This window comes from Vanessa tameamea, chromosome 5, assembly GCF_037043105.1.
Source record: "Vanessa tameamea isolate UH-Manoa-2023 chromosome 5, ilVanTame1 primary haplotype, whole genome shotgun sequence".
NCBI classification, from domain to species: domain Eukaryota; kingdom Metazoa; phylum Arthropoda; class Insecta; order Lepidoptera; family Nymphalidae; genus Vanessa; species Vanessa tameamea.
The window spans coordinates 9,876,966-9,894,995 of record NC_087313.1 but is presented as its reverse complement, the minus strand read 5'-3'; the positions used below and the strand labels follow the sequence as shown (position 1 = coordinate 9,894,995).

Genomic DNA, 18,030 nt, shown 5'->3' with positions numbered 1-18,030 from the left:
TTACGTGAAATAGTCAAAAAAATAATTTTAAGTTGAAATCTGGAATTAATGAAGATTTTAGTATTTTTCAATTTGAGTGATTTTGAGTATTTTACAGATTATAATGATATCGTGAATTTCTAATGTGTGTGTTTTTTTTCTATCAAATATTGCACAATTTTAAGATAAACATTATAATCACTAGTTCTCATAAGCAAATCTAGACGATTTGATTGTACCCAAACATATTAGAATAAATTAATTATAAAATAATTAAGAAAGTAAACATTTTATTATCATTTTATTCTCTGTATCACTACGATAAACATAGTCAAGTCTTGGTGTAATGTTATCAGTGTCTGTTTAGATTAACTTAAGTAAATGTATTAGGTTTAATATAAAACGAATGGACTGAACAATTGACAACTCTCGAACGGGGATTCCTTATAAGTATATTAAACTGTTTCGCTCGAAGCGACCCTTAGCGTAAATCACTTATGATAAAAAGTAAATTACATTGTTTTAAGCGCTGCGATTTGGGACATGTTAAATTTCTTTCGTGGTGTGAATTTATATAGCAAATATTGCTATTTCCATCAGCGGCTTCGATCCGCGTGTGAGAGGGTGAGGAGGGTAGGTGTGAGAGGGGAGTTGGTCGGAGTTAAGTGCAAGTGGTAGGGTAACCTATGTCTTTTTATAACCGTGGCATCGCGTATTGCAAAATTTCACGTTGGTCGGCTAGTAGTTGAGGCGTAAAGGCTTCACTAACAAATTAACGAATTCGCATTTATTATATTAGTAAAGATGAACCCAAATGGATTGTCTTAAGATGATCCAAATGTTTAACGCCCCTTAAAGAGGTTCACTTAGTTAGATATTAGCGGCAGATTTTTGTGAGTGTTATCACGAAGGCGAAGATTTTTGGTCTTGCACTTTTCTGCCAGTATTTAATAAACAACTTGATTGCTCAGTCCAGTCCAGATCTATAGATTTCGAATACAATTATTGATGTATATTAAAAATAAACAATATTTTTTAGTCGTCACAACATTTATTTACAATATTTACAATGATCAAATCTTAAGTACATAATGTATACATTCCTCTAGTTAAAACATATTGGTCCAGCTGTAAATGAGAACTCATGTTCAGCGTCTACAAACGAAAGCGGCTGAAAATCACTAATCGGCAATCTATCGCTGCGAGATGTCTTCACTTCAAGAACTATTTCACCTGTTCCATCCTGTAAGATATTTTTAAAAAATACAATAAAGAATTAAAAAAAAATGACGTTTTGTGACTTATTTATTACTCAATAATCATTAAAACGGTATTAATGGCAATATAAAAAATTGGATAACTTTTTATGGCTGTTATACATGAATTTTTGGAACATAAAAAACGAAGAAGATTTTTAAATTAAATAGGTCTTGCGAGTTTTTTTTAAAAGGCTAATTGTTTAAAAGAAGCAAATTTGTTTTTTTTTTCTAGACAGTAATTTTCTTGACAAAATACACACCTTGCATTCGTCCTTAATAATTTTTGGCTCTTTGAACTCGACGTTGTTTTGTCCAAATAGTTTTAGTTCATTTACTCTCATCAAATCTACCGGTATGTCTGACCTGCGACAAAAAGTATTTATTAGTTAAGTCAGTAATAAATGCTCATTAAGATTATATTATTATTTTTATCATAATATATTCATGCCTTTGTGGAGCTTGGGTGTTCACACAGGTGTAGGTGAAGTTTTGTCTCGCGCCATTCGAAAGCAGTCGAAGGAAACGAAGTTGTATTGAGCCAGAACCTTCGCTATCATATGTGATCTGAAATAAAAAATATTCATATCATAATTATATTATTTTTGTTTTCAATATGCATGCGTACAATTACAATATTATTTTAATTAAAACGACGTCATAGAATATGTATTTTTGAATATAATTTATAAGTGATAATTCAGATTCTTTATCATAGACGGAAAATATATTATACTTACCCTAAATCCATTTTCTATTTGTGAGAATTTATGTGCGGTTGCATCAGAATATAATGAAGGACTCATATGGTCGGGGAACAGACAGGTGTTGTGTTCTTTGCAATACACACGAATGGGACGTCCACCACCTCCTCGTGCATCAACCCAGTAGTAACCTGTTGTACAAATGGAACTGGTTTAGAAAAACCTTTGGTAGAGTTTATAAAAATCGAGAATCACGAGATTTGAAAATAGGAAAATGTCCTAACAAAACCTCTCTCATTTGCATAGAGGGGTATGTACAAGTTATGTAATATCAATATTCATCTCAAAAGTTTTGTAGAATACTCTTTTCGAAAATCTTAATGTCTTTGATTAGATTCTAATTAAATGTAAAAAGAAATTATATTTATTTATTTTCATATAATTAGTTGTACTTGTGGAAACTTCATCAATTCGAAGCAATCTTTCATTGAAACTAACGCCGTTGTCGCTTTTAAAAACGTCTGTAATGCGGTGAATTATGGTAGATTTAATATATTGAAATTCGTCTAAAGGACTTCCAAAAGCCAATTCAATCAGAAATTAATATTACGCTAGTTTGGTGTCATTTAAATTAGAAAGTTTAATCCTGAAGAAAGAACACTATATTTATATACATAAGTATATTGTATACGCAGTGGTAAATCATCAACAGAATCAGAAATAGGTAGCGTGGAGGACAACACTTCGAATAACTTGAAATTGATAACCATCGATGAATAAAACCTCAACCCTAAAGTTTTAAAATTTTCTTTGGTGTCCGCCGTCGTCGTGTTAAGCTATAAGGTCTCATTATAGGGATGTGCAGTTTTCGATATTTTCATTATTTTAGAGTTTTAATGATATTAAGGAACTATATAAAAATTATAGTTATAAAATCTACCATGGTCTTATTTTTTATTTAATAAATTAATAGTAATACCACTTTTATGTATGGCAAATCAATAATTTTATTGATAGTAATACTTCAGTTTTACCCCATCACTGGTTTGTACAACGCGTTTAACGAAGTTGTTCTAAAAAATAAACTTTACAAAATCACTTTTTATAAATTTACCGGTACAATATACGATTTATTTCGCGTATTTGTTAAAATATTATATCGTATTTATTGATTGTCGAGGATTTAATTGTTTTATAGATCTTGGTTAGTTTAAAAACGTTTTGTACAAGTTGTGATCAAACGGAAAACAGAAGTTCTGTTTTCCGTAGAAAATTTGTTAATCTCTTGTTTATTAGATTATAAAGCAGCGTATGAACAATGTAATAAAGTATGCATACCATCAGTTAAATTGACATGTGAAGTCCGAAGATCTTTGCAAGATAGCGCAGGATTCGATCTCGTACCCCAAGGTCTCTTTGCCGTTTCCACAGCTGTTCGTGCGGCGATAACTCCTGACATGATTTCATGCGCCCATTCAATTTCTTCCGCTACAAAACAATGTACATTCATTCATTAATAGAGAATGGTAGAATATATACTGCAATATTAATTATAGATATTTATTATTGGTTCACAATCAGCTAATGTTCTGTTTTATATTGATTTGAAACAATTATTTAACTATTTAATTATTTAATATATTTAATTGCATTACGTGGACATTTAATAGCTTATTAGTGTGTGTTGATATCTTCGCGAACGGATAAGACTTTTTTCATATTAACATAAACATTTTTAAAGCTGGGGCCTCATTCAGCTTTGCCGCCCCGGGTCTCTGACAGGCCTAGTCCGCCACTGTATTTACATAAATGCAAATGTTTTGTAATATAATTAATTGAAAAAAATATTTAACTATATAGATAAATTGACTGACCGTCATCGAAAATATCTTCTGTCGCTGTCTCCATAGGGTCATCATCTATACTTCGTCGTTTTCTACTAGACATAAATAGCCCTGCGGGTAATTGTGGCGCTAATGCTGGAGGACCTGGAGGGCCAGGTGCTCCTGGTGGTCCGGGTAGACCTGGTCGACCTTCGGGTCCCGGTGAACCTTTAGGACCGAGGGGGCCTTCTGCTCCGACTGGCCCAATGGGTCCAATATCACCTTTACCACCCGCAGGTCCGACAGGACCCTGGAATTACATTTTTAATAGTTAATGGAAATCTTGAATAAATCTTATACTGATTAAGTAATTGATTGTTACCATGTCGCCTTTTGGCCCTGCAGGGCCCGTAAGACCCTGTGGCCCTTGCTTTCCTATTTCTCCCTGGTCTCCTTTTATACCCATTGGCCCCGTTTCTCCAATATGCCCTTTTGGTCCTCTGTTTCCTTTGTCACCCTTTATTCCTTGTAGGCCTGGTGGTCCAGAGGTACCTGGCGCGCCAGATGGTCCCATAAAGCCAGGTGGTCCTACATCTCCCTAAAATAATTTTTATTTATAGATTGATTCGAAAACAAATTTACAAAAAGCATGCCATTTAGTCTCATTTGTTTTTATGTCTTTACAACAAACAACAAAAATTTTGAGTGTAAAATTTTTCACTCAAAAGTGGTATTAAGAAAATAAACAACCTTTAAAAACCAAACGCAATTAAATTTTTCATAAATATATTTAAGGAACAGAGTAATGTATATTGTTTTAACATTAGCAAAAGCCTTACTGGTGGGCCCGGAAGTCCTCTTAAGCCTCGTTGACCTTCCGGTCCAGTCAATCCAATTGCACCAGCAGGGCCGATATCACCAGGAGAACCCTTAGGACCGGTGTCTCCCTTTTCACCTGGTAAACCAGGGCTTCCTTGAGTGCCTGCTGGTCCTTCCGTGCCCTGTAAATATAGAAGATTATTAATAGTAGTAGTTTAGCAATGGAAACATCTAGTGACGCAAAATGAAATAAATAATAAAATTTTCATTAAAAAAGTTTAACAATAATAATTGGTCTTAAGAAATTAGCCAAGAAAATAATTTACCAGTTAGTAACATTCGTACTAATGTTTTTTTTTATATATTTAAGTTTTTTTAACTTTTAACTTATTATTATTATATACATATGTATGCTGATGAATAGGCCTCAGTATATATATTGAATACGATGACGTGACGATACGTGAATGATTGACTTTACCGTGAAAATTGCTGGTAGGATTAAATATAATATTATTTTTAAAATGTTATTGCTTACGGGGCTGCCGGGCATTCCAGTTTCCCCTGGTTTTCCTATTGGGCCCGTGGGTCCAGGTGGGCCTGGTGGGCCTGTACTCCCCTCTGGCCCGTCTGAACCCGGTTCACCCTTTATTCCTTGTGGCCCTGGTTCTCCTCGATCTCCGGGAAAACCAGATGGTCCAGGGTTTCCTTTAGATCCCTCTGGTCCAGGAAGGCCTTTTGAACCTGTTTCTCCTTGGAGTCCTGGTGCACCATCTTCCCCCTTTGGTCCGACCGGTCCTCTGGGCCCCTGTTGTTTGTAAAATGCAAAAAAATACCGTAAGCACCGATAATTACAATAAGTTATTTAAAAATATTCATATAATAATAATAATTTATTTCACATAAGGGTTTTTATATTTACTTATTCAAATAACTTATGCAATACTTAAGGTAATTAACAAAGACATTTTAAAGTACAGTCTCGTTATTCTAGCGAGATATAAGAATAACCTTTATTAAGGATGGCCATATCATATAATTTTACTTAAAACTAGAAAACATTTACTTTTTTAATTTTCCTCAATAAAAGTATGTACTTACAATTTTCCCTTCTGGTCCTTGAGGACCTTGTGGTCCAGTAGCACCTGGACTTCCTACTTCTCCCTGTTCTCCTTCAGGTCCTCTAAGGCCTTGTTCTCCCTGATTTCCCTTTGGACCTCGTCGTCCAGGAGGCCCAGTAAGACCAGCAGGCCCAGGTGGCCCTATTAAAATACAATATTGTACAAATATAATTCAAATTTGTTTTTATTATTAACAATAGTTTAGAAATAATTACATTTTCCCATACAAAATATATATAGATAGTTTCTTTCGTTAATCCTAAGCCAAAATTAATTTGTTTTCTTACTTATTTTTTGTTTGTTAAAGTAATAATTCTAGACTCAATAAACTATTATGTACCTATAGGTCCATTATCTCCCCTATCTCCTTTTACTCCTTGATCGCCTTTCGAGCCTTCTGGTCCATTTTTTCCAGTTGGTCCAGGGGGTCCTCGAGCGCCATCAGTCCCAGGTATTCCAGGTGGCCCGGGATCACCTTGGGGACCTTTATCTCCTGGTAGCCCGACAGGGCCGGGTTCTCCTCTTAAACCTTGTATTCCTGGTGAGCCAACTGGACCCTAGACGGGTACAATTCAAACAATTATAAAACTACAAAATATATCATATGTATTTATGATATTTTTATTAAATTTCCCTTTACGTTATTGCGTATGTACTTAGTCTGCCTGAGTCTTGTCAATTACTACTTACGTTAATATTTAATAATAATAAAACTATACAACTAACTCATTCACGATATTGTTCAAATATTCTTATAAACGTATTACATACTAGTATCGTAGTCATTGTGCAAACGTTGCTTGACTAAATCGATAGTTTCTTTCATACAATTTCATAATGGAGTTTGCACAAGCCTTCTACATATCAAAGGGGATGCAGTGACAGAAACACAAAAAGTTTTACAGAAACGAACCTATTCGAATAAAGTTTTTATCGCTTTAAACTCGTCACTCTTCGACACTATTGAACAGAATACTGTGATGTTATGTATCGGAGCATCGGTTCTACTTGACACAAATCATATACGATTTTAACGTACAACATTAAATGACATTGTAATTAAATTGATTAAAAAAAAATGAACAAATCATTTATATACACACTGGTTCTCTACTATAATATAAATTGTAATGAACATAAAACTTTGATAAGTAATGCCTTGGACAAAAGGTTACTAATATTTATATTAACATACTGGTTCCCCCATTGCACCCTTAAAGCCCTTTTCTCCTGGAGGGCCAGCATCTCCTTTGTCACCATCCTCCCCTGGGGGCCCCACTGGCCCTGGAGTGCCCGTCAACCCTCTTGGTCCGGGTAGACCGTCGCGACCGACAGTACCTTATAAGGTGACAAAAAATGTTTATTTTATAATTGTAATATTGTTTTCTATACAGTGGATTTTACTTAGTATTTTATAGGTAACTAAAATGTTTTAATTAGAGTAAAAATAATCTATTTCCTTTTCCTTTTGTATTCGTAGGTATGTACCTATATTTTACCGTAATCTTTAGAAATCTAAGGAGACCAAACAGAGGCATTCGACGACCATCCGAACCGAATTTAAGTGCTGGGAGCTCTTAAATTGGTTTAATTATATTTGAAATTACAAATACATAATGGCGTTTCCATCATCACCTAACAAATTTAGTTCGAGAAGGGAAAACATTTAATTTTTACCAGTTAGTCTAAAGTAAGGTTATCTAAAAAGGTTATTTAAGAAAAAAATTACATACTCAGGATATTATACCAATTGGAAAGACTTTCGGATAGACGGCTACTTATTTTTATAAATATTTAAAAACAGCAACTAAAATTTCATGTTTTCATATAATATTCAAGTTTCTGAAAACGCTATACGTAACTAAAAAAACAAATAATTTAAAAACTGTATTAATTACCCATAGCACCAGGTTCCCCGATTTCTCCCTTCTGTCCTCCTGGCCCTGGAGATCCTCGTGGTCCTTCATGGCCCATGGGACCTTGTAATCCTTCTCGCCCAGCTTCTCCTTGTTCACCTTTATCACCTCTTACACCTGGTGGACCCGGTGGGCCGAGATCTCCTTTATATCCAGGTGTTCCCTATCATTAAAGAAATGTGTTTTTGTAAAACTGCTTGAATTCTACTATTCCATTATTTCCATCTATATAATTAATTGCTCACGAAAGCCTCCATCTATGTTAAATTGCCGTTTAATAATAACTAAAAGCGTATAGTCTGTATTTTTTTACTATTTTTACCTTATGCTAATCGTCTCACGCACACTAATACATCTTGGAAGCCCGAGCATCACTTATACAAGTGCATGCCGAAAATTTAACGTGGTGGGGCGCGCCTTCGTGAGTGAATAGATCTATAATAGTTGATTTCGTAATATTTCGCTCATATAAAATAAAAAGTCTAAATAGTTATAATTACAGGCACTCCTGGTAGTCCTGGTTCGCCGTTAGGTCCAGGTGAACCAGGAGGACCGACAGGTCCAGGTTTACCCTCGGGACCAGATGGTCCTGGGGGACCATCTTTACCCATTTCACCGGGCGCTCCTACTTCTCCTGGTGTCCCTGGTATACCGGAAGGTCCTTGGAGTCCGGGTGGTCCAGGGTCACCGTTTTGTCCTTGTGGCCCAGTTAGTCCAGGCGGACCAGGTAATCCGGATGATCCAGTTTCTCCCTTAAAAAGTATTATTAGATTAATATTGCTTCTTTTTAAATAATTGCTCATACTAATCAAACTAAATTCAAAAATTCTACCAGGTTTCTGGAAATATGTTTCAGACAATTATAACAATAATATTTCAAAGGCCTTATATAAACTATGTACCGTAGGTCCTCTTTCTCCTGGCGTACCAGGTAATCCGGGTTTGCCATCTGTACCAGGTGGTCCCATATTGCCCGGAAATCCGCGTGGACCCTCTAATCCTTGTGGGCCACGCTCACCAACAGAACCAGGGGGACCAGGTTGGCCTGTATCGCCTTTAGGCCCTGGCGGCCCATCCGAACCTCTACGTCCGCGTGGCCCTCGATAACCCTTTACAATGAAAAATAAAACTTAAATAAATTTCTTCCACTTACCATTTTATAATTAATATTGAATTGTATATATATTAAATGTATTAGGCGTTACTAGACTAGATCTCATTGTCTTTAATTAGTTTCTAGTTCTATCATATTTGACAGTGCAGTGACAGTGCATTTTTTGTGTTTATATACCTATTTAATATTTTTTTGGATATTTTTCATTGAATACGTTAGGAAGACTCGTTGGCGATGATTCCTAATGGTCATCAATATAATAAAATAATTATTCATAAAAAGATAACGATTTATTATTGAATGTTAAATATATGTATATTTTTTTAAATGAAATATAATTATATGGATAAAAGTTCTTACTCTTGGTCCGCCTTCACCACGATCTCCTGGTATTCCAATCAATCCCTGCCAATTAAACAACATTATAGTATATTATAGATTTGTGACAAACAGTATTTTATTTTTTGTGCTGTAAATAAATACTGTGTATTGTTATAGAAATCTTACTGTATTATGTGTATCGTATCAATTATTATTTGTAAAATGTGTTTTACCATTATTCCTTTTGTTCCTCGTCGTCCACGCCTCCCAGCCGCTCCTTTATCTCCCTTTTCTCCTTGAGTTCCAGGATACCCAGAGGGGCCTTGAGGTCCAGTGGCGCCCTTTTCACCGGAAGGACCAATAGATCCTGTTTCTCCTCTGGGCCCTTCTGTACCCTGTAAGTTACGTATCCATATCATGTATTATTTATCAATCCAAAATATGCTCATTATAATTAGTAAAATTTGTTTACTTTTTGTCCTTCAGGTCCTTCAATGCCTGGCGGGCCTGACTCTCCGACTAACCCACGTTCTCCTTTAGGGCCTATTTCACCCTTTTCTCCTTCGAGTCCTATATTTATAAAAGTAATTAATAATAATTGTATTCGTCTTGCGTGTTTTTTGTTATATAATAAGTATATTTTTCGATTATATGACATACCTCTGATTCCTTTGTCTCCCTTGTCACCGGATAAGCCCCTTGGTCCATCGTCGCCTTTTAATCCTCGAGATCCTGGAAAGCCTAACATTCCCTATAAATAATAGGTTATTAATATTTTGTGCTAGTTTTTGTAGCAATGTAGCATTGAGAAATGTCTAGAAATTTACTTGTGGGCCTGGGGATCCTACTTCACCAGGTGAGCCTTGTTGTCCGGGCGTACCAGGAGTTCCTGGCGAGCCTTCAGGGCCTGGAAGTCCTGATATTCCTGGTTTGCCTTGCGGACCCTAAACAAAAATTATTAATTAATAAATTAATTAATTAAGCTATAATTAAACCATTGTTATTTCTATATTTATACTTGAATGCCTGGAGCACCAATAGAACCCTGAGGCCCAGGTGAGCCGGCAGGACCCATCGGGCCTGGTTGGCCTGGTGACCCGGGTGAGCCAGGCTGTCCAGCGGCTCCTTTAGTTCCTTGCGGTCCCTCATTACCCGGTATACCAGGATATCCGATTAATCCCGGAAATCCACGAGGTCCTATAAAGCCTCTTGGGCCCTGTAAAAATATATTTGGACATGACTTATTTTGATTTACTTTTTTATTGTAATTTAATGGCTATTTGCAGGTATATGTAATTACCAGTTCCCCGGATAAACCTTGAGGACCAGGTGGTCCATCATCACCCGGAGGTCCATCTAGTCCAGGAGCACCAGCTTCTCCTTGTTGCCCTGGTGTGCCTCTTTCTCCTTTATCACCAGGCATTCCCGTTTGTCCAGGATAACCCTGTTCTCCTTTCTGCCCAGAAGGTCCAGGAGAACCGCGTTCCCCATCTCTACCTGCGTGGCCTCTCCGACCCAATCGCCCCTGTGGTCCTTGTAAGCCTCGTGGGCCTGGTGGTCCCTGATGATTTGCAAATTAAATATAAATATCTAATTAAATAAATATTAATATTTTTATAGTCTTTAAAAATGAATTATTTAACTGGTTCTCCTTGATCTCCTGGCTCGCCCTTTGATCCTTCTGGCCCGATATCTCCCTCTGGACCAGGTGGTCCGGTAAGACCCATAGGACCTTCTGCTCCTCTCATTGCAGCCTGTTAAAATTTTCCCACGTATGAATGTTCATTCACCTATTATATTGATTCATCATTCAATTCAACTTTAAGATAAATTATTTTTATGTACCATGTGTTGAGTAAGTATTTGACGAAGTGCTTCAGATTGTACATCAGGCCCCTTTTCATTGCCCGGTTGTTGTATCTATAACAATGAATTAATACCTTATATAATGATAATTATTTGTAAGTTAATATCGCACACTTTAACAGAATAACTAACCGGAACTACGAAAACATGTCCTGGAGCTCCAGGAAACCCTTGTTGACCTTCTCCACCGGGCTTACCCGGTTCGCCTTTAGGCCCTCTTGGTCCTTGTGGACCTGGGGGCCCAGGATATCCACGTGGACCCATATACGTCCCTGTACTTCCATAGTCATAGTAACTGTCTGATGTGTCGTATCTTGTTGATACGTTACCCTGTACGAAATAAAAATAATAGTTTGTAAGATCAGATAAATCGATCAGGAGGAATTAATTATAGTTCTTTTTTTTAATTTAAATCGGTAAGTCGACGTCCCAATGGGCCACCTGTTGGTAAGCTGTCCACCATCACCCTTAGACATTGACGCTGTAGGAAATATTAACCATTCCTTATATCGCCAATGCCACTAACCTTGGGATCTAAGATGCTATATCTCTTGTGCCCGAAGTTAAACCCTTTAAACCGGAAAATAAAAATACTAAGTATTACTGTTTGATGGATTAGTGATGGGTGGGTGATACCTTGTTTTCTCTGCCCGGATCCCAATCTATTTGTGGTCGGCGCAGCATCTCTTTTCTTTGCATTCTCCTCTATTATTCCTCATCTGTTCCTTCACATCCATACCTCTCATATACCTCCTCACACAAAGAATTTGGTAGTTGGTGGTCTACACCAACTAGGTAGTCCAAGTATTTGTTCTAATCATTTTTATTATTGTTCTTGGACAAGACATTAGTATAATAAATGAACTTGTTCCTAATAATAAGAATATTACAATTTGGTTAGTTTGTTAAGTTGTACGTAAACAAGTTTGCAGTCTTTGTTTCATAAGATTTCCAATAGTTTTATTTCTATTATTTCTATTATTGTCAGAATTTTTCATTTCTTTCGTATGATAAAAGTTTTATTCGCCTTCTTTTATGTTAAGGCCTAAAAAATATAACACAATATTGGAAATTCACGTATTAATATATGGTTAAGGTACATATATTCTGAAGTGTCTCATTATCTGTTATAAATCCACACCCTTTTGGTGCCTAAGGCCTGATCGATACGTGCCTCATTATTTTGTTGCGATTATACTATTCTGGCGTGGCGTATGGGTGATATTAGGAATTTATGTTATTTCTTACAGCGCCAATGTCTATGGGCGGTGCTCATCACTTATGGTTGGGTGGCCCATATATCCGTTTGCCTACCTATGACAAAAATGAAATTAATGGATGTATTGAGTTATAATAATTTAATCGAGTCTTTAAGATTAATTTATAAGATTGTTATTATAGCAAATCGATGCTGTCTCACCTCGCTAAAGTTAGGCGAATGTGTGAGCCAGTCGGTATCTTCGGTCGTTGTGATGAACGGATAGGACGATTCTGTCGTAGCAAGCGTAGGGACTTCCGTATCACTGTCAATATCTCGTTTCCCCTGAATTTCCAATAATAAACATTAATGTCATAACCTTCCGGCGGGGTAGCGGGTAAATATATATAAAAAATAATGAGGACATAAATATGTTGTAAAAAATAACCTATAGCCTATTCCGATCGGAGAAACGAAAGGAGAGGCGATAAAGATAAACAAACCTAAGATTAACATATTTCATCGATTTGTATCTAGCTTTGCTATGTTATGCACTACAAACAGTTTTAGATTAATATATCTTTAGTCGTAATACGTCATTATTCCACTTCACTACTTCCAAATTTCCTATAACAACTGCGCCGACGTTCAAAACGCATTCAAGATTAGCCGTGGGATTCTGTAAGAATTTTCTCCGTATATTACTCATGAAATGTTGACAACCGACTTACAGTGATACGCAATTTTGATACGTGTATCTTAATAATGATTTAAGTCAATGTCGCATATTACATTCTGACTTTAACGCTCGTATTCTGCGATGAGTTTCGATTTTTTTTTTACGGAATCGCTATACAGGACCAATGATATCGCGTCAGCTCAATGTTTATTTACCCCTCGGTTGGATGTAACAGATTATAATACAGTTTTATTAGGACATGATTTTTTTAACTCATTTTATATTTAGTTTGAATATAAAGAGACATATTAAAAAATATTACAAGTGAAACTGACTGCATCTTACACATAGTAATTTTCAATTCAATTATTGTAGTAGTATATCTTACCGTTACAGTGACAATACCGGATGATCCAGTGGGACTGACTTCAATACTAGATAGTGTAGGTATGTATTCATCGGTGTCAGTAAATCTGCCGAAAATACTGTTTTCATCTGTACGAAGAATTAAGATTTAATAATTTTAAAAATATCCTAAAATCTACGAGCAAATAACACTTTCATTGGTAAGCGTCATTGATTTTTATATTAGAGGGAGATATTTGCAAGAAGCAGATATTTTTGTCACTTGTTCTTTGATTTAGCTTTGCTAATTAATAAATTTATATTTCATGTTAAAAAACTTTGATAAATATGGCGTATTTGATAAATTAATATATATTAACAAGTCGCCTTCCGTTAAAATATATTTTGTATTTTTTCTTTACACTTATACTTAACATATATTACTTGGTGGTAGGGCTTTGTGCAAGCCCATCTGGGTAGGTACCACAGACACCACCACCACCCACTCATCACATATTCTAAAACCAAGCAGCAATACTTAGGTTTGTTATGTTCCGGTTTGAAGGGGGAGTGAGTCAGTGTAACTACAGGCATAAGGGACATAACATAATATCTTCCAAGGTTATTGGCGCATGGGCGGTGTAAGGAATTTTTAAAATTTCTAACGGTGGCAATGTCTATGGGCAGTAGTGACAACTTTAAATAAAGTTAAGTTTAGTTTTAGTAAGAAATAAATAAAAAAATGATTTTTAACTGGCGCGTTCACAATTCTTATATGTACAAATATTAAATGCTAAGTTTTTGTGATAAAATAGATTGTAGTGATTGTTCTTACCGTCGTCGGTGGAAACCGGATATGGTACAGTAAAACCATATGAATCTGGCACTTGCCAATATGGCCTCGCTGTTGTCAGTTCTCTGCTAGCAGCTGCCCATAAGGTTTCAGATTGGTTTTTATCAGTGAATAATCTTTGTCCAAGGTGATCATTTTTATCATTTTCGCTAACCGATGGTTGTGTAGCTGCGTAATCGGGTACTTTATCAAATTCGTTCACCGAATTCAATGATTCATAGTCGTATGGTCCAAATGATCCACAGTCTGGTGCTACAGATATGCACATGTCGTACGCAAGGTCCGGTTGATTAGCGAATTGGAGCAATTCAATATCGCCCTGTAATGAACAATTGGTGAATCAAGGCTGTTAAAATAACTTCCATCAATTCGTCATGTCGAAGGAATTTTAATTGAGACAAATCAATGTCACATTAACGTTGATTTATTTGTAAAACGGGTGTGAACTCAGTACTTTAAAAGAATTTTAAAAACAATATGGTTACAACAATTAATAGTGATGCTGTTATTGCACTTACTCGTAGATCCATTAACAAATTAATGATAGGTAGCGGCTATCAGATTAAAAAAAATCGCTGGTTGAAGGTTTGTCTAGTTTTGAGAAGCTTTAGAGGTCATTCCACTTTGCTGTCAGTACGGATTGGTGGATACGTATGTAGCGGATTTTTCATCCAATACATGCATGTTACCTTACCATGTTTTCCTTTATCATCGAGCACGAGATGAATTAGTAATTAAGAGAACAAAAAAAAATTATAACTAATCTTTTAATATACCTCGTAATACTGGTCGGGTGTTACTTGAGTACCGACGACTAAAACTCCAGCTAAATTAAAAGTGCTGCCAGGATGTCGCCTCAGAGGCAACGTGCCACTGATTTCGCAGTCAACGAGTAATGTTACGGAATCACCCTTAATGCTAACTGCCACTCTATGCCACCTAAATATTTTATAAGTTATTTTAATAAAAATTTGATAAATTAATACTAAATAATTATCCGGGAGCAATTCATAAAGCTGTTCTGTATTTTGAAGACAAATAAATTTTGAATTATTGAATAAAACTTATTATCCTCTTTCATCCAAATCTTTCTAAAGGCAAATTTCAAAGTTTGAGTTACAGTTAATGCTTATAAACATGAATTTTATCATTATTTCAACTTTATTCTTGCGTTGGTCAATACAGATACTTTTAAAAGTATTTCTGAATCAAAAAACTATTAATAATAATTAATAGTTCGTACTTTTCGTCAGCAATATTAACTCGATATGTGAGCAGTTCGTGATCTTCAGGTTGGCCTCGCGTATCCTCGTAGTACAACTCTATGAGTTCACCAATAACCAACTGCAATTGTTCGTCGCCGGCATCCGAATACAGAACAAAAAGAGGATTTTGGTCTGTACCTGCTTAGAAAAATAAACTATAACTTTTGTGTTTTCAATATATGTAAAAAAAAAACCTAATGAGAAAATCCAAAAATACTTTTATCTAATTGTATTTTGATTTTATTACGAAATAATACTTACCCGATAGACGTACTACTGCTAAAATTGAGAAGTCTTCAGGGAACGTGTTAAAGAACATTCCAGCCGATAGTTGATGAAGGGTCGCATTCTCGTTGAGAGAGAAGGCCGTAGATTCCGTTTCGGGTGTGCCAGGCGACTGACATCGGCCTGGCACCCGTGTTACTCCTTCGGGTAATGCGCCATCTTGCACCACGGACAGCACGTCGAAAATTTCGAGACTTTCTGTAATTAGACAAGTCCATCTTTCCAAATTTTCTCATGAAGTTTATTGATTTTTCAGAAAATATAAACATATCGATTTTTATGGCATTTTAAAGAAACATTCTTAAAGTATACTTGGTGGTAGGGCTTTGAGCTAGCCCGTCTTGGTAGGTAACACCCACTAATCAGATATTCTATCAAACAGCGGTGAGTGAGCCAGTGTAACTAAAGGCATAAGGGATATAACATCTCAGTTCCCAAGGTTAGTGGCACATTGGCAATGTAAGGAATGGTTAACATTTCTTACAGCGCTATTGTCTATAGGCGGTGGTGATCACTTACCATCAGGTGACGCATTTCCTCGAACGCTTACCTATATAATAAAAAAAAGAAATAAAATAAAATTTAAAATGTATTTATAAGAACAAAACGCGTTCTAGCTCTACAAGATAAAGTACACTATTATTGAAATATTTTATTCTAATAAACATGAGTTAAACCTACAAATAAAATAAATTACCATTCCAATTATCATACAAAAAGAATGAAATAAACACATCTACTTGTATAAACAATTTTATTCTGCTAACGTTTATTCGAAACTGTGAACAAACAATGGAATAGTTTCATTTAATAAGATAAACAAAAAATATACTCACCGTTTCCAGTTCCAACGCAGAGTACGCAAAACAATATAAGGAGGAGCCCTTTCATTTCAAGAGCCATTGCGGCCCGAATAAATATGTCAAAGGGATAATATTTACATTTGGTCCCATCCCGATAGTAAAGGGTTGAAAGTTATATGTGGTTCTGTAAGGCCTCGTAGGGAGAAGGCATGATGCGCCCCCGATGGGCACGATTGGACTGATTTAAATGCGTGTACAATTCAGCATCACACATCGCTATGTGAATTGCATTGGTGTCAAAATAATAAATATCAATTACTGAATGGAGATAAACGTTCTATTCAGCGTTGGAGAATTTGAAGTTATTTTTGTCGGGAAAAGTAGAGGGTTCTGGTACATTTTATGTTTGGGTAATGTTTTTGTGTTGTCAAATTAAGGAGAATGCTAGTTATCAGTGCGTAAATAAAATAAAAAAGATATATATTTTATCTGTCTCGGTGGTCTAAGTTAGCAATAGGGACGCAGTTCACGAGGTCCTGGATTCAATCCCGGTGAGGATATTCTTAGTCCGGAGTTAGAGAGTTTGACACTATTATGCCCCAGAAAGCATGTAATGTCCGTAGATGTAATGTCCGTAAATGTAATGTGAATATTTAATTTTACATTACATTTACGAAAATCTCATTAAATTCGAAGTAGATTTCTGTGATATAAATGATTTGATATTAAACATTTCCAGAATTTGTTTTGAGAAAAGGTTATTGACATTAGGCGACTTGGATTCAATCAAATTGGACGCCTCACGAATTAGACAGACACTCTTATTATGAGAGCAGACGATGCTTTCGTTGTCAAATAGATTAAGATTTATTTTCTTCGTGTTGAAAATGTTGACTTCATTAAATATTTTCACATTTTACAGTTTATGTGTAAATCATTTTCCTACATTGTTATTTTATTTATTAATTTATTTTAAAGAAATAAGGACGTTTTGTTTTCACGTTCGTGAAATACATAGCCCCAAAACTTTTCGAAAAACGAAATAGTCAATATGATTATTTATAGTTGCTATACGTTTGATACTAGTATAATTACTAACAAAAACATTAAACGAATTAATGTGGTCTGAAACTGCAGCGTAAAATGACGAAAAAACGTTAATTAGTAATTGGAGTTTGTCTGAGCCCAGCTTAAGGTATTTCCAATCATTATTTGATATTTCACAATCAATAAAGTGTATTTTTTTAATCTTTGTCTATATTTTAGCCATTTACACAAATATATATATATATATCATAGCTCTATTTAAATACAGCTTAATTTACCTGAAATAAAGTATAATTCCTTACAATATCCTATTCGAAATTATCCACGATTCAATCTCTCAGACAAATTAAGTAGGATTTGCTTTTTAATGAACCCGAAGCTATATTAAGTCTTTCCATTTCATGATTCGATTACAATTTTAGAGGCTTTCGAGTGCCACTTCCCTAAATGTAGGTCAGCCTTGACACACTAATCCAAGTCAGATACAAATCAACTTCATTTGAATAAGCTGTATGCGTAATTATGACCGCTCTGATGTATTGGTCTAAAGTAAACTATTAAGGTCATTCTTCTAGGTAGGTTTAATAATTGCTCCGCAAAAATTGTTTTAGTAGTACATTACTATTTGATTGTACA

General features: G+C 35.5%; 1 protein-coding gene across 2 annotated transcripts; it reads right to left on the bottom strand.

Annotated features, from left to right (window-relative positions):
• Positions 1 to 1,010: 1,010 nt before the first annotated feature.
• Positions 1,011 to 16,614, bottom strand: LOC113392248 (collagen alpha-1(I) chain-like). Of its 2 annotated transcripts, none has more exons than XM_026628570.2 (32): positions 16,381 to 16,614; positions 15,521 to 15,742; positions 15,238 to 15,400; positions 14,771 to 14,933; positions 13,977 to 14,313; positions 13,185 to 13,291; positions 12,340 to 12,462; positions 11,052 to 11,249; positions 10,899 to 10,973; positions 10,697 to 10,807; positions 10,354 to 10,614; positions 10,072 to 10,269; positions 9,881 to 9,997; positions 9,714 to 9,804; positions 9,526 to 9,623; positions 9,287 to 9,448; positions 9,093 to 9,137; positions 8,521 to 8,727; positions 8,119 to 8,370; positions 7,601 to 7,781; positions 6,898 to 7,040; positions 6,043 to 6,259; positions 5,683 to 5,843; positions 5,120 to 5,389; positions 4,602 to 4,763; positions 4,145 to 4,360; positions 3,814 to 4,072; positions 3,278 to 3,427; positions 1,976 to 2,130; positions 1,687 to 1,802; positions 1,499 to 1,601; positions 1,011 to 1,222 (listed from the first exon to the last, which is right to left on the bottom strand). In XM_026628570.2, the coding sequence occupies exons 1-32, from the start codon at positions 16,445 to 16,447 to the stop codon at positions 1,085 to 1,087; spliced, it is 5,268 nt and encodes a 1,755-aa protein (XP_026484355.2). In that variant the 5' UTR covers positions 16,448 to 16,614; the 3' UTR covers positions 1,011 to 1,084. The 2 variants fall into 2 exon arrangements, with proteins under 2 accessions (XP_026484355.2, XP_026484356.2); XM_026628571.2 differs by having other exon boundaries at positions 15,238 to 15,397.
• Between the last annotated feature and the right edge of the window lie 1,416 nt (positions 16,615 to 18,030).

What these genes read in the sequence shown, in the direction of transcription:
- LOC113392248 (XM_026628570.2), bottom strand. Translation starts at nt 16,447, where the DNA reads ATGGCTCTTGAAATGAAAGGGCTCCTCCTTATATTGTTTTGCGTACTC. An exon ending in AGAAGATATTTTCGATGACG is followed by an intron (nt 3,428 to 3,813) that starts GTCAGTCAATTT and finishes ATTGTTTTGTAG; the next exon opens with CGGAAGAAATTGAATGGGCG. An exon ending in TTATTAAGGACGAATGCAAG is followed by an intron (nt 1,223 to 1,498) that starts GTGTGTATTTTG and finishes AATATCTTACAG; the next exon opens with GATGGAACAGGTGAAATAGT.